A 16,386-nucleotide genomic window follows, 5' to 3' on the forward strand; every position below is an offset into this window, starting at 1 on the left:
AAACTGCAGTTCAATATCACACCAAGATACTGACGCTGACACAATCCATCAACTGTATTCAGATTTCCCCCATTTTACCAGCACTCACTTGTGTATTTAGTCCTATGCAATTTTGTCCCTTGTGTAGATTCGTGTAAACACCACCAAGACACGGAACAGCCCCGTGACACAAAGGTGCCTCATGCGGCCTCTCACAGCTGCCTCCTCCACCCCAGGCAACGGCAAGGGCAAGCGCTCTTCTGTCTCCCATTCTACCTCTCCGCCATCCCCAGAACGGAGAAACATTTCTCTCTCAGCATAATCCCCTTGAGATTCGCCCAAGCTGTTATGCGTATCAAGAGCTTGTTCTTTTTTTTACTGCTGAGTAGTGTTCTGTGGTATGAATGTACTGGTTTGTTTACCATTCACCTGTTGAAGGACATCCAGTTTTTGGCTTTTAAGCTGCTATGAACACTGGTGTACAGGTTTTTTGTGGACATAAGTTTCCATTTCTCTGGGATAAATGCCTAAAACTGCAATGGCTGGGTCGTATGGTAACTGCATGATTAGCTTTGTAAGAAGCCGCCAAACTGTTTTCCAGAGCAGCTCTACCATGTTACATTCCCACCAGACATACGAGTAATCCAGTGACTTACAATTTTACTTTGTGACCAACACAAATGTCATTTGCAGTGCACTGCTGAGGGTGACCCACAAAGACTCTGACACCTCAGCTCTGAATACACACAAATGTTAAGCAGAGAGAGGTATCAGAAGAGGGACTAATTTTAGTAAAGTCGATCCATTCACAGATTTTTTTCAATATATGATAAACTGACATACAATTTTTATAAGTACAGAAATTTGGGCAACAAATATTCAGAAAACAAGGATCTCCTGCACGTCTTTTCTTTTTTTGCGAGGAGAGGGAGGAATTATTTTAACATAACAGAGATCCTACTATACATACCACTATGTGACCACCTTTTTTCACTTTAACATATCTTAGACATTTCTCAATGTCTTCTGAAGGCTTTCATATAGCTACACAGTATTCCAGAGTATGGGCATATCACAACTGGATTACTTCTCTATTAATGGATATTTGTATGTTGTTCCTAATTTTTTGCTATCATAAACATTACTGCAATGAATAGCCTCATACAAACTTGCACATATATTTTTGTGCACATCTGGGAGCATATCTGAGGGCTACATCTTATACTTTACCTTGCGATAAATACTTGCAAACTGCCTTCCAAAAAATCTTTACCAATTTATACTTCCTCTATACAGAAGTGGCTATTTCTCTGCATCACATTAACATCCCAATTATCAAACTTTAAATATTTGCCAGTGTGTTAGGGGGAACATTAACTCATTATTTTAATTTGCATTTCACTAGTATTACTGCAGTGAGGCAACCTTTTCATATATTTAGTGGCCAAATGTATTTCTTTTTCTGGAAATGGCCCATTTTTCTACTGGGCCTGCTTTTTATATTTATAGAAACACAACATGGAGTCATCCATTAATTACACTTATAGCTGTTACTTCAGTTAAAACATTTTTTTCAAAGTCCCATCCAATTACACAGTTCGGTATCCTTTGGCAGGAATTTCACATATTATACTCAGTTCCTCCTCCTAGGAAGTTAACAAAAACTCAAAGTCACTTACCCAGGTCACCAAAATGAGCGGCCTCCATGTGGCTGGGCTGCTTCTTAAGTGTTGCCGTCCTACTACTTGAAAAGGAGTCCATGTTGGCAGAAATGGCATTGATTGCAACGTGACTTGGTCCTGCAGCCTCCAGCAAGGCATGATTTTTAGTGCTTTTTTGTGGGGAATGTACGGATATTGAAGCTATAATTTTTCAAAAAATTGTTAAAAATTAAACACAATTTGATAGTCTAAAACTGTCTCCTAAGAGGGCTTTAAGGGAACTTGAAAAATTAGATTTTGTAACACCTCTCTTAAGTACATACACTCAACAAAAATACTTGGGGAAATGGTAAATTAACCAAGCAGCAGAAAATTGGAAAGAAATGTCCTACTATTATTTGTAATTCTCAAAATACTGTGCCAAAAATGTAACTTAAAAGAGAGATCGGGCTTCTCTGGTGGCGCAGTGGTTGAGAGTCCGCCTGCCGATGCAGGGGACGCGGGTTTGTGCCCTGGTGCCCCGGTCCAGGAAGATCCCACATGCCGCGGAGCGGCTGGGCCTGTGAGCCATGGCCGCTGAGCCTGCGTGTCCGGAGCCTGTGCTCCGCAACGGGAGAGCCCGCAAAAGTGAGAGGTCTGCGTACCGCAAAAAAAAAAAAGAGATCTTTCTTTGAGTTCTCTTTGAGAACTCTACTGAAGACAGAAAGTACCAAAGGCAGCAAACATTCTGAAACATGGACCCTTTTCAATTCCTTAATACTTGCTTGCTGAAGGAACAAAATTAAAATTCCAAAATAAAAGCTTACGGGAAAAAAATTAGAAAAATACTCTTCAGGAAACTTATTTTACTTTTTAAATGAGTAACAAAATTCCACCGTCTAATAAAAACTGATCAAAGTTCAAGCTGCCTAAAGATGAAGCATACTTAAAAATTCACATAATATATTTTCTTTAGTAGCCTGAAGAAATATTAGTATCATCCTTTTGACTTCAGAATAAAGAGGTTAGTCACCAATGTGTTAGTAGGAAATCATCAACTCCATATTATAATACGGTCAAAGTAACCCTATGAACTTGTTGCTGCAGCTGAATTAACATTCCACCTATCCCATTTATTCTACACAAATATCAAAGACTCTCATGAAAGGTTTTTAAGAAGTTTTGGTTTTGTGCATTGCTATATAGCAAGAAGGCTAGAAACATACAGGTCACTGAGCATTCCACACCCTCAATATAAATACTCTCAGATGACTAAACTTCTGTCTACTAGCACCACTTATTTTATTGAGCGGTCAATTTATGATAAATTGATCAACAGATAAGTGCTCTCAATCTTAGCAAACGGTTCCCGGACACAGAATCTGAGTGACACCACGTAATACCTCCTATGAAGAATACATAGTACTGTAATTCAATCTATTACTGTGAGATGTGTTTACAGGATAAAGCAGATGAGAATGTTTATCTTAGGCATATGTATTTATCAGTCATTCAATAAGAGCTGGGAGAATTATGCAATGGAGTTGTCTTCAAATGATTTTTTCAATTTTAGAAGGAAGTTGTTTTTTGTTTTTATTTTGATGATAAATTGAAGGGAGCAGAATCATTTTGGTAGGTTTATAAACAATAATATCTAGTTTTTTTGTACAGACAACCTACAAATACCCTGCATCAAGAACAGTGAGACTTTCTGATTGTTTCCTAATTAGACGTGTATGATGATGTGAAATAATACTAACTCATCTGTGCAAGCCTTCTTCTCTCTTTCTTAATTCTCTGTTAGAGCCACCTCTCTCACACTCACCCTCTTAGCATCCCACCCCCAGGCCTCGTGGTCCCGTACTCTTCCCCCTTCTCCTCTCTCAAGAGCTCCTCCCTCTCCTTCTCTTTAATGCACATATCAGCGCCCACGGGGCCAGACATGGCATCCACCACTCCTCTGCTTCCCAAGGTTCTCTGTTCTTCTTTTACTCCTTCTGCTGGAAGGCACATTTATTCTCAAACCTTCAGTTATTACTAGAGCAATCTTTTCCAAGCTTTTTTTTAGCTGTAAGCTCCCCCCACCCAAATAAACTTAAGTGGGACCTTGATATGTCTGTAAAATAGATAAAACTTTAGCTAAAACAGATATCTAAAATCTAAAGTGTTATCTAAAATAGACAAAACAGAGTTAACTGTAACTCTGGCTGATTCAAGGGGAAAGTCTCACACATGCGCTTGATTCAGGCCCTCCCAGCGCCAGCTCCAAGGGCTCACCCCTGCAGAGCTGGAGGCAGAGGGGACCCTGACCCGATCTCAGGCTGACCTCTGAGCTCAGCTTCCTGCCTGTGGCTCTAATTATTTGCTTCTAACCAATCTCTCATTTGTCATCTTTACCATCTCAAGACCAATTTTTCCAAACGTCAAACTTAAAACATCTTCTTCCAGACTAATCCTCCTCTCATTTCCCTCTCTCTGTCAATCCACCAGTCCCTAAAGCTCAAGAGCTTGGACCCACTCTTCTCACTATACCTGTCTGCTTGTCAAGATCTGTTGACTTTTCCTTTAAGATACTGACCTGTTTATTTTCAACACCACACCCTTAGTACAGGCCTTCTTGTATCACAACAAAGCACTTCTAGGGTCTCCATCCTACATGACTCTTTCAGACTAACCTCTATAAATGCCATATGTAAAGCATCAACATCCTGCTCAAAAGCCCATAGTGGTTCCCTGTTTTCTCTGTCTCAACTCTTTTCCGGTCTTTAAGACCCTCTACAATCTGACCTCAATCTATCTTAAAAATTTCCTTTTAGTAGTCTGAAGGTCCTTCTGCCCAGTATATACTCAAAGAAATAAGAAGCTGGCCTGGTAAGGGAAAGAGGAAGAATTGACTCTTTCATTCAAATCCTTCTTATCATTCAAATTTCATACACATTAAGTCTCATTTCTATAAAGGCTTCCCTATGCTCCAGAAACCATCTGCTGATCTCAAATTCCTTTGAACTGTAATACTAATAACTAACAACTAATCCAACATATCAAGGGCCTACTCTGTTAAAACTAGATGGTAATAGCTACCAATATAAAACCTACTATGTACAAGGCACTGTACTGGTTTCTTTTCTTTCTTTCTTTCTTTTTTTAATAAATTTATTTATTTTTGGCTGTGTTGGGTCTTCGTTGCTGCACGTGGGCTTCCTCTAGTTGCGGAGAGAGGGGGCTACTCTTGTTGCAGTAGGCAGGCTTCTCATTGTGGTGGCTTCCCTTGTTGCGGAGCACAGGCTCTAGGCGTGCGGGCTTCAGTAGTTGCAGCACATGGGCTCGGCAGTTGTAGCTCGTGGGCTCTAGAGCGCAGGCTCAGTAGTTGTGGCGCATGGGCTTAGATGCTCCGCGGCACGTGGGATCTTCCCGGACCAGGGCTCGAACCCATGTCCTCTGCATTGGCAGGTGGGTCCTTAACCACTGCGCCACCAGGGAAGCCCTGTACTGGTTTCTTGATGTACTTTTTTTGGGGTACATTATTTCATTTATCTCTCACAACAATGCTACAAGACCAGTATTTTCCTCATTTTGGAGACGAATACACAAACAGAACAAAGTTAAATGCTTTGCCCTAAGTCAATAGGGTAGTAAAGAGGCATTTCAACAGGCAAGATTTCAACCTCGGTCTGCTAGACTATAGAAAATCACTCTTTTATCTGGTTACTTGGACTGTAGAATTATTGTGCTTAAGATAACGTGTGTAAATGGACGTCTCAAGAGCACTTCCCAGCCACCATAGCAAAAAGGAACAGGTACTGGCCCAGTGTGGCTCTCCACCAGCCACAGTGTTGGGCCTGCCAGAAAGCTGGGTGCCAGGCTTAGCTCCCTCGTCCTCATACCTAATCGAGAACAAAGCTCTACCTATTCCACCTCCCACACGGCTCTGTCCAGGTCTCTTTATCTCCACCACTGCTGACTGAGCCCAGCCATCTGTGCATCTTCTGATTCATGCTCCTCTTCCTACCACCAATTTGTAAGTTCACCGAGGGCAGGATCTGGATCCAAGTCTTTTTTGTTCACTGTTACAGCCACAATTTTTGTCTAACACCTAGAACAGAACAGGTGCTCAATAAACCATAGTTATTATGATTTTGGTTTATTTGCTACTGTTCTGGGTCTGAGTCCGTCCTTCTAATCAGACTGCAAACTTCTTGAGGGCCTGTTTCCCTGCTGCGTCTGTGTTATTCTAAAGTTAAGGCAGTGGGCCTTCCCTGGTGGCGCAGTGGTCGAGAGTCCGCCTTCCGATGCAGGGGACGCGGGTTCGTGCCCCGGTCCGGGAAGATCCCACATGCCGCGGAGTGGCTGGGCCCGTGAGCCACGGCCGCTGAGTCTGCGCGTCCGGAGACTGTGCTCCGCAACGGGAGAGGCCACAGCAGTGAGAGGCCCGCGTACCGCAAAAAAAATAATAAATAAATAAAAATAATAATAAAGTTAAGGCAGTGAATGTGAGCACAGACTATGTACTGTCATAAATAGAGTACAAGCATGGAGTGTTTTAGCCTGGGACAGATTGAGGAGTTAGGTAGGCCAATCCCCTTGTTGTACAAATGAGGAAAGTTCCCCCAGGTCACACTGTCGGAGGCTGGTGTGCCTCGGACATCAAAGCCCCTCCTGCTACTGCAATCAAGGCTAGACTTCACAAGCCTCTGCTTGCTGAGGGCTTGAAGTCTTTACCAATATCAATCAAATTCTCCTTAAAAAAGGCAATATGAACCAACTGGCTTTAAATTATCAAAAATAAGCAGAAAATAAGGCTGTAAGCTACCCTGCTTCTTCCCTAATCTTACAAACCTCTAAGTTATTGATTAGTGTCCCTCTGGAGCATATGGAGTTACTACTCAATGCTAGCCACACAACATACAACATTTAAAAGAAAAATCTAAATAAGTGGCAATCTTTAGAATTCACGTAATTAAATTACATCTATGAAATGTGTACGTAATGGTCATGAAAGTAATTTTCACTATAATTTTCCCTTTTCAATTTTTGTACACTGACATAATGAAATCAGTCAAAACTATGCAGAGATTACAATCTTAAAGAAACATGGTCTTGCCTATAAATAAGGACAATATATTGATTCCAATAAAGGACTCCAAATAAACTTTAGGTTAAGGCCATTCATCCAAAGTAATAAGGAAGTGAAAACTGTACGCATCCATACTTCCAGATAAACCACAGAAAACCAGGCTTCATAAGTCAGTCAGACTACTCAGTAAAGAGTATTTTTTCCTTTTTTTTTAAATACAGTCAACTAATTGCTTTTGGGGAATAATCAAATGTGTGATTAGTAAGGACGACACTGGTTCACTGAAATCACTAGGACAACCAATAAATGCTTAGTAAAAGTCTATTATATGGTGGGTGTTGAAGAGTATATAAGTTAACAGGGAAATATGTCACAGTCATAAGTAATTATAAAAGAAGGCAGAGACGATTAATGGCAAAATAAGGGAGAATGTAACAGGATGAAAGAGTTCATCCCTGCAACATGCTGACTCACCTTTACCTGACTTGACATCTGAGGTCTTCTCTTGCTCTTTGCCTTTCACTGGAAGAGAAGAGATCACCATGACCAACTTCTACAGCCAGAAACCCCTTCCAGACCTTGTAAAAATCACACCAGCTCTATTCTGACACAGGTGAGTGTGTTCAAAGTTCCGCAACATCGGGCGAGCTGCCCTGGAGCGGGGCAGGGCAGTTGTCAGGGGAAGCTTCTCTCAGGAAGTGATCTTTGAACAGCATTTGGTCAAGTACGCTCAGAGCTTAAGGAGAGACAAGGTCAGAACACCTGGGTTCAAATCTGGGCTCTGCCATTCAATAGCCATGTGATGCTGGACAAGTTACTTTAATTCTCTGGGTCTCAACTTCTTTCATTTACAAAACTAGGTCACTGTTATGAGTTAGTAAAGAGTCATTTCAACAGGCAGGATTTCAACCCTGGTCTGCTAGACCCTAAAAAAATCACTCTTTTACCTCTGGTTAAAAACTCGGACTGTAGAATTACTGCGTGGTTAAGATAACGTGTGTAAATGGACATCTCAAGAGCACCTCCCAGCCAGCATACCAAAACCGAACATGTACTTGCCCAGTGTGGTTCTCCATCAGCCACAGTGGAGACTACCTAATAGGGTTGTGGATGAAAACATAAGTACTTGTAAAGGGCTTACAAGAGGAGCTAGGACACAGTAAACTTAAGACGCTAGTTAACATTATTACCATGTGCCACTCACTACTAGATGCAACCTGAAGAAAAAGACAGAGTTCTCTGGTTGTGTAACATCTCTGACTTCCTGTGTATCCCTGCCACAGCATCAAATACAAATATTCTAAACTTACAAACATTCTAAAACTTCTACTACTCAAGCCTTAACAACTGTCTCTTAAAAAATTATACCATTTCGGGCTTCCCTGGTGGCGCAGTGGTTAAGAATCTGCTTGTCAATGCAGGGGACAAGGGTTCAAGCCCTGGTCTGGGAAGTTCCCACATGCCACAGAGCAACGAAGCCCATGTGCCACAACTACTGAGCCTGTGCTCTAGAGCCCGCGAGCCACAACTACGGATGCCCGCATGCCTAGAGCCCGTGCTCCGCAACAGGAGAAGCCAACACAATGAGAAGCCCACACACCACAACGAAGAGTAGCCCCCACTCTCCACAACTAGAGAAAGCACGCATGCAGCAAGGAAGACCCAACGCAGCCAAAAATAAATAAAATAAATTTTAAAAAAATTATACCATTTCTCCTCTATTACACAAAACACTGGAAATTCTAACGCAGACACACTAGCAAGATCACATGCAGGAAGGAATGTGATCTCACTTGGTAGCTCAAGCCAAGTGAGAAACTTACGGGATCTGACACAGCCCACTTTACTTTTCTTATGTTTTTTCTTTTTTATTAATTAATTAATTAATTAATTTTTGGCTGCGTTGGGTCTTTGTTGCCATGCACAGGCTTTCTCTAGTTGCGGCAAGTGGGGGCTACTCTTCGTTGTGGCGCCTGGGCTTCTCATTACAGCGGCTTCTCTTGTTGCAGAGAACGGGCTCTAGGAGCGCAGGCTTCAGTAGTTGTGGCACGTGGGCTCAGTAGTTGTGGCTCACGGGCTCTAGAGCACAGGCTCAGTAGTTGTGGTGTATGGGCTTAGTTGCTCCACGGCATGTGGGATCTTCCTGAACCAGGGCTCGAACCCGTGTCCCCTGCACTGGTAGGCGGGTTCATAACCACTGTGCCACCAAGGAAGCCTAGAATTTCTTGAATATTCTATGTATGCAATCATATTATCTGTGAATAATGACTCTTGTTCCCTTTCCCTCACAAAACTTAACTTTTCCATCTTTTTTTCATGTGTGTGCTGTTGTGAAGACTATGCTAGCTTTCCTTCTGTTTGTATATCCCTGATATGTTTCTCCATCCTTTTACTTTTAACTTTCCCATGACCTTTTTAACATTTAAACAGTACAGGAAACCAATCTGAAGATCACCATCTTTTTATTGTCTGGGTTAACCCATTTCTTTTCATTGTGATTACTGCTCTTTATTTCTAAAAAGAACATTCTTAAAACTCTAACTATGACGACGAATTTGTTGACTTCTCCTGGTAATTCTGTACATTTTGTTTTATACCTTTTGAAACTGATTTAGGTACAAACAAGTTCACAGTTTTATCTTCCTAGTACCCTTTTCGCTTCATCGTAATTTACAGGCCTTCTTAGCCCTAATGGTATTTTACGCTTTAAAGTATTTCATCTACCACACAAACTTTCTTCTAGTTAACATTTGCCTGATATATCTTTGCATCCATTTATTTTCAATTTCTCTACGTCCTTATGTTTTGGTTGTGTCTCTGGTAAATAGGTGCATTTTGGCTTATTACCCAACTTGAGTCTTCATCTTTTAGTCCATCTTTATACAGACTTTTGTTAGATTTTTTAGCCATAGAGATTTTATTCTATTTATATTTAAAGTGGTTTATTTCTGTCATCTTATTTTGCACTATTTCTTCTATAAGAAATAATAATTTCTTATTATTATGAAACATTTAAAACAAAGGCAAGACTAGACCTTAATATGAGGAACACTCAGGTTTAGCAAATCTTAACATTATGCCATATTTGCTTCAGAAGAATTTTTAAAAGAAATAAAACACTGCAGTTACAACTAAAGTCCCTCCCTAAACTCATTCCCCCTCTTCCTAGAGAAAAAAATTTCAGAAATGGAATGTTTATGGTTTCCATCATTTTTACCCTTTAATATATTTATGTATTCATAAACAGGTTATAGCATTGTTTGAAGGTTTTTAAACAAGTGGTTGTGCCGATTGCCATCTCCAGCTGCAGTGTATCCTAATCAAATCTTGATACAGCCAGGCTTTAATCCCAACTCCTAAGGTCTTCTCAAGAACTTCACTCTTGCAAGTAACCTCTCTTTGGTATCATTTTCTCCCTCTCTACCGGATCTTTCCTAGAACAAACGCGCTTAGCATCTTTTATCTTAAAAAAACAACCCCCCCACCCTTACCCCAATGGCCCCTTCCAGCCCCTTCCTCGTTTACCCCTCCTTTTTGAAATATCTTCTCGTAGCTTCCATGATATCGTACTCCTATATCACTGGCGTTTTCTTGTCGATTCTCCTTTGCCAATGATTCATGTTCCTCAACTTCTAAAAGCTGGATTAACCCCGGAGCTCTCTCCTTGTCCACAGCATGGCAGGAGATTCTACCTGGCCGCTGTAGAGGGCTGTAGAGGGTTCTACCTGGCCGCTGTAGAGGGCTGTAGAGGGTTCTACCTGGCCGCTGTAGAGGGCTGTAGAGGGTTCTACCTGGCCGCTGTAGAGGGCTGTAGAGGGTTCTACCTGGCCGCTGTAGAGGGCTGTAGAGGGTTCTACCTGGCCGCTGTAGAGGGCTGTAGAGGGTTCTACCTGGCCGCTGTAGAGGGCTGTAGAGGGTTCTACCTGGCCGCTGTAGAGGGCTGTAGAGGGTTCTACCTGGCCGCTGTAGAGGGCTGTAGAGGGTTCTACCTGGCCGCTGTAGAGGGCTGTAGAGGGTTCTACCTGGCCGCTGTAGAGGGCTGTAGAGGGTTCTACCTGGCCGCTGTAGAGGGCTGTAGAGGGTTCTACCTGGCCGCTGTAGAGGGCTGTAGAGGGTTCTACCTGGCCTTCCTAGTAAGAGGGTTGTATCCTGGCACACAACTGGCTAGCTTCTCTCCATTTCCCAGAAGCCCCTGAGTTAATTAACTGTGACCATATGACTCGGTCCTCAGCAATGAAGTGTGAACAGAAGAGGTGTGTGCCATTTCTGGCCAAAGCTTCTCTTTCCCCTTATCAGGAGTCAGAAAGCTGACAGAAGGGACTAAGATCTGGCTTTGATCACACAGACTATACCCTAAGAGAAAGAGGAATAACACAATGGGAGGAAAACGATGCCTGAATGATCGTGAAGCAAAGCCACCTGATGACCAGGGACTTGGACAGTTACACAAGATAGAGATAAAGGCCTACCTTGTTTGAGCCATTGTACTTAGTGTCTCTTTGTCACGGTACCTTAGCCTTTCAACACAACTAATTCATATCCCATATGTACTCCACAGATGAGCTCATTTAGGCCTGTGTCTTTAACCATCATTTATGCAAAATACTTCTAAGTCCAGATTCAGCACTCAAATTCTGATCCCCTCCCAGAACTACAGACCTGTACATCCAACTGCCTCCCTGACATATCCACACGGACGTCCAAGAGTTTCTGCAAACTCACAACTGCCAGAAGAGAGCTCTGGACTCCTCCTACCTCAAGCTCTAAGCTTTCCAAAGCTTTCCCAGTTTTCCTTCACTCCAATCATTTACTCAAGTCATGCTATCTCTATCTCTAAAACATGCCCCATTGTCCTCCACTCCCAGCACATTTCAGCCTTCTTTCTGTCCTTGAACAAACCCTGCTCTTTCCTGCCTCAGGATGTTGGTATTACCAGTTCTTTCCAGCCAGAATGCAGCTCCTTTTACCTTTGCAAGGCTGGCTCTCCTTCCTCATTGAGACCTCAATTTAAATACCATCTGCTCAGACAAGCCTTCCCTCACTATCCAAACACAAATTGTCATCTGGTGATCTGCTCCCACATCACTGTTTAATTCCCTGCACAGCACTTATTACTTCCTACTTTAATTATTCAACAAATATTTACTAACTTCCTAACTATATCCCAGGCACTAATCTAGACATGGGGATACAGCCATGAACAGAAATCATCTTCCATCCTAATAAAACACATAGTACAGCAGATGGTGACAAATGCTACAGAAAAAATAAAGTAGGGTGACGGGATGGGAGTGCAGGGCCTGGGGACTACAATCTTAAGCAAGCTAGTCAGAGAAAGCTTCACTAAGATGTCAATTAATCAAAAACCTGAAGAAGATGGGGGACAAAATAGGCACATATCTGTGGGAAGAGGTTTCCAGGCAGAGAGAATAAGTGCAAAGGCCCTGAGGTGGGAACGTACTTAACAACAAGGAGGCCAATATAAATGGAAGAATGGTGGAGAAAGCAAGCAGGAGATGAACACAGAGAAGAAATGGGACCTAGATTATGGAGGGCCATGTACAGAAAGCCACTGAGGGAATCTGAACAGAGGTGTGGCAGAATGCATTTCGAAAATACACCAGAGGCATCAAGAATGGAAGAAGGGAAACCAAATTGAAGCCTACAGTAAAATAATCCTGCTTCCTTGATCTTCACAAAACCGGCTTCCTCTTGACATTTAAGCTGAGATCCGAATGACATCCCTCAGAGGACTTCCTTAACCACCCAACCTAAATAGAGATGACTCCCTAGACCAGGGTGCTAATGGTCAGGGATGGTGAGAAATGGTTGGATTTGGGTATATTCTGGGGTAGACCTAACAGATCAGATATACAGTAGGAGAGAAAGAGGTTCAGGAAGGTATTAAAGTTTTAGCCTGAGCAATTAAAAGGCCAGAAATGTAATTTGTTAAGATGAGAAAAAGTGATGTACAAGTTTAGGAGGACTAAATCTAAGGGGAAATTTTAGATACAGTAGGCTAAAGATTTATCTATTAGACATCTATTAGGTAGAGGTATAAAGTGGACCAATGGCTGGATACACAGTCTGAATTCAGGGCAGAGAATCCAAGCTGGAGATGTAAATTTGGGAGTCATCAGCAGATAGGTGGTATTTAAAAATGGTATTCAGAGACTGGATGGGATCCCTAAATAAGACCATCTCCAGTTTCTATTCTTGCCACATCCAGTTTCCAAAAGGCATCTAGAATGATCTTTTTAAAACATAAAAAGAGATCAAATCACCCCTCTTTAAAATTTTAAAAGTAATATTGTTTCTGCACTTGGAATAACACCTAACCGTGACCTACAAAGCTCTGAATCATTTGATCCTTGTCTACCTCTCTAAGCCCAAGTCACAGTGGGCTTTTCTTTCTTGAAGGGCACCAAACTCTTACCTCCCAGCCTCTGAACACGTTATTCCCTGTGCCTAGAATGCTCTTCCCTGGCCTCTGTTACCTCCTGCTGTTCCTTCAGCTCTAAGTTTCAAGGTCACCTGCTGAGGCCTTTGACTAACATCAAACCGAAATATGTTTCTTCTCTCAAGTTCTTTCATAACACTGTATTCAATTTGTAAACAGAGAGAGGGAGACAGAGAGAGGGAGACAGAGAGAGGGAGACAGAGAGAGACAGAGAGAGAGAGATTGATTTATTGTCCGTCTACCCCAGCAGACAACAAGCTCCATGGATATAAGGATTTTGTCTTGTTCAGTGCTTAATACTGAGCGCCTAGCACAGTGCCTGGCAAACAGTGGACGTTCAAAAGTATTTGTTGAATAGAGACAACAGTCTATTGTGCAACATGCAATCTGCCTCATTATACACAGAATGCTCCCCCCCCCGAAAAAAAACACTACAACTAACCATTCCAACACTCAAACAAATTAGAGAGCTATTAACTATACCAAGGTACCTTACCAATAAAGCTTCCTTGTACCATTTTACCACTTTCATTCATTCAGAGTGCTTTTCATTCACTCATCATGGTTTCATTCACTCATCACACGGCATCAGTTATTAAAACTCTGTGCGTACTTAAAAGGAAATCTTTAATTTATAGAGTTGAATGGGGCCTTTAGGAATCATTGAATTCTCAGGTGAGAGAGGAAAGAGGGTTAACATTTTTCTGTCCCAGGTGACAGAGTTAGTAGCAGAGCTGTCACGTGAACCTAAGTCCCTGATTTAGTTTAGTGCTTTCCCCAAAACCCGTTTTTGTCTGGTAAATTTTCCCGGAAGCAACGAGAATCGATACAAGAACCACTAATCAACCCAGAAGGCCCACACTTGTCCACTCTGGATACGTACAGGTAACGAAACGCCAACAACCTTACCCAGGCTCAAAATCAAGCTGCCTCTACTCAAAAACTGGGGAGCTACTCCTGAAAATCAGAAATATAAGCAGTTTGCTTCTGGAGTTTGGGTGCCAGGACTCAGTAAACTTGCTAACCCATCAAATGAAGGAATCGTTTTCGTTAGGAGACTTTTAGCCATAAGTTAAGCACTGTCACTTCAGGAACAGCAGAATCCCGCTCCCCCACCCCACCCCCCGAAAAAAGGGGAAACTGGAAAAGAGCACTAGTTGAAGAAAACAATTTTTTCACGTGTTGCTTGACATAAACCCCTCAATATTCTGACAAGTCCGAGACTTCCGTAAAGAAAGTACGGAAGGAATTCCCTTCTTCTGGTACAAACGCACACACACGCACCACCCCGCCCCCGAAAAGCTGTGTGTCCGCAAAAGGCACCACCCCGCGCGGGTCCCGGCACACACTTCGGAACCGGCTGGGCGCCCGCCCGTCCGCGCGGAGGCCCCGCTCCCTCTAGCAAGACCGCGGGCGCGGCGCACAGAGCGTCCTTCCGCGCCGAGGCCTCGGCCTCGCCACCACCCGCCGCCCCAGGCCCGGCCCCGCGCCCGTCCGCGCCCCTCGTTACCTTTCCGCCGGAAGAAGGACATGGCGGGGCCCGGGTCGGGGCGGAGGGCGCGGGGGGACTGGCGCGGAGAGGGCCCGGCTCCCCTCATTCAGCAAGCGGCCCGGACTTCCGGGTCCACAGCGGCCGCCGCGCTAGGCCGAAAAGAGACCCGTCTTCCGGGTGTGGGCCCCGCCGTCTCTTGGAGACGTGCCGGTAGCTCCCGCCGCCATGTTAACAACAAGCCGCCCGCCCGGAGTTCCGGTCCTTCCCCGCGCGGGGCTTCACGGGAGGCCGCGCGCCGCCCCCGCGCCCCGCCCGCGGCGGGGCGCGCCCGCGCCGCCCACGTGACGCGCGCGCGCAGCCTGCGCTCGGTCCGGGACCCCGTGGCTCTCGCGGGCTGGAACTGCGCGGGCGCTGCCCGAGCCGAGCCAATCCTCCCTGAAGCGGGGCCTCTGCCACGGCCAAGTGTGGCCAGGGCACTGGCGGCCAGAACGGCCGCACCCCCGCGGTCCCAGCGAGCGGACCCTGGAGCGGGCCTCGAGATGCGGGCCAGGTCCTGGGATGCGGACTCCGGGCACCACCTGCTCTGTGCTCCTCCGCGGTCCCCGCGACCTCAGCCGTGGAGGAGGAAAGTGGGCCTACTACAGGACGCGATCCCTGCGAACGCTCAGCTCTGAAAGGGCAGCGACATAAAAGCCTCGCCATTATTTACCGGACGGAGTCCGGTGGGTCATCCTTCTAGCCTCGTTCAAATGCCATTTTCCTATGAACCTCTGACCTCCCTCGCCCCTAAAGCAGAGTGACCAGCCTCCCACCCGTGGGGCCCCTCCCACAGGACTGCGTAATCCCTGTAGCTGGGCGCTCCTGCGGGGGAGGAGCCTGTAAGATCAATAAATGGGTTTTTCAAATCTGACGTCGATCAGGTGACGGACGGAGCAGCAGAGGTCCAGAGAGAAGGGGCAACTGGTCCCAGATTATTCAGCGTGTCTGTGTTGAGACTGCAGTTGGGACTGTAACCAGAACCTGGGGTCTTTTCACCATACAATCAGAGCAGGTTGATAGATTTGTCTGGGTTCGGGGCAAGTAAGGTAATCACAGCTGACGCGTATTGAAAGTTCTCTGAGCGCAGGTGCCAAACCCTCCAGATTGATGATGGTCCTTGGGGGTGATCATGGTATGGTGGAAATCGGACACACAAACATAACCTGCCCAAGGTCACGTCCTAACTGGAGGCGAAGCCTGGACCTCAAAGTCGGCTCCAGTGCCAAGATCAAGCCTCGCCCTGGGTGGGGAGAGTGGCCGTGCGGGAACAGGAGACTGGCCGCGGCTGTGGATGCCCGAGTGTGACCCCGACCTGAGCAGGTGCTGGGAATGGATCCCTGTCTGACGGTGGAGGCTGCAGCGGGTCCGAGCGGCTTCCCCGGGTCAGCAGTGCGCTGACACCAGCCTGGCTCAGGGGGACCACTCTCTGCGGTCTGTGGCCGGTGAAACCCCGGATGCTGCCCCTGCTCCTTGGAAAGGGAGATGAGGCTGACGTCCAGGGCGAGCGGGGCTGGGGTGGGTCTCGGTGGGTTCCCACTGGGTCGGTGTAAGGGGTAAGGGGCATCTGGCGGGGACCTGAGCGCAGGGCGGCTACCCTTCAAGCTAGAAGTGCGGCGCCCTCTCTCCAGAGTCCACAACCCCTTGGCAGGGCTGTTTCGTGTTTGTTGACTGGTTGATTGGTTGGAACGAATGGGACGGGACG

General features: G+C 45.1%; 1 protein-coding gene across 6 annotated transcripts in view; it reads right to left on the bottom strand.

Moving 5' to 3' along the window:
- Positions 1-14,880, bottom strand: part of AKAP10 (A-kinase anchoring protein 10) — a 54,381-nt gene extending 39,501 nt beyond the window's left edge. For 4 of the 6 annotated variants that reach the window (XM_060133122.1, XM_060133120.1, XM_060133118.1 and 1 more), the window contains exons 1-3: positions 14,664-14,880; positions 7,168-7,215; positions 1,659-1,841 (exon numbers count right to left, since the gene is read on the bottom strand). In XM_060133122.1, the coding sequence (XP_059989105.1) occupies positions 1,659-1,841; positions 7,168-7,215; positions 14,664-14,751 (319 nt within the window). In that variant the 5' untranslated portion in view covers positions 14,752-14,880. The remainder of the gene's footprint in view (positions 1-1,658; positions 1,842-7,167; positions 7,216-14,663) is intronic. The other 2 variants (XM_060133123.1, XM_060133121.1) reach the window with 1 other exon arrangement.
- Between the last annotated feature and the right edge of the window lie 1,506 nt (positions 14,881-16,386).

The sequence above is a fragment of the Lagenorhynchus albirostris genome, chromosome 20 (genome assembly GCF_949774975.1).
Source record: "Lagenorhynchus albirostris chromosome 20, mLagAlb1.1, whole genome shotgun sequence".
NCBI classification, from domain to species: Eukaryota; Metazoa; Chordata; class Mammalia; order Artiodactyla; family Delphinidae; genus Lagenorhynchus; species Lagenorhynchus albirostris.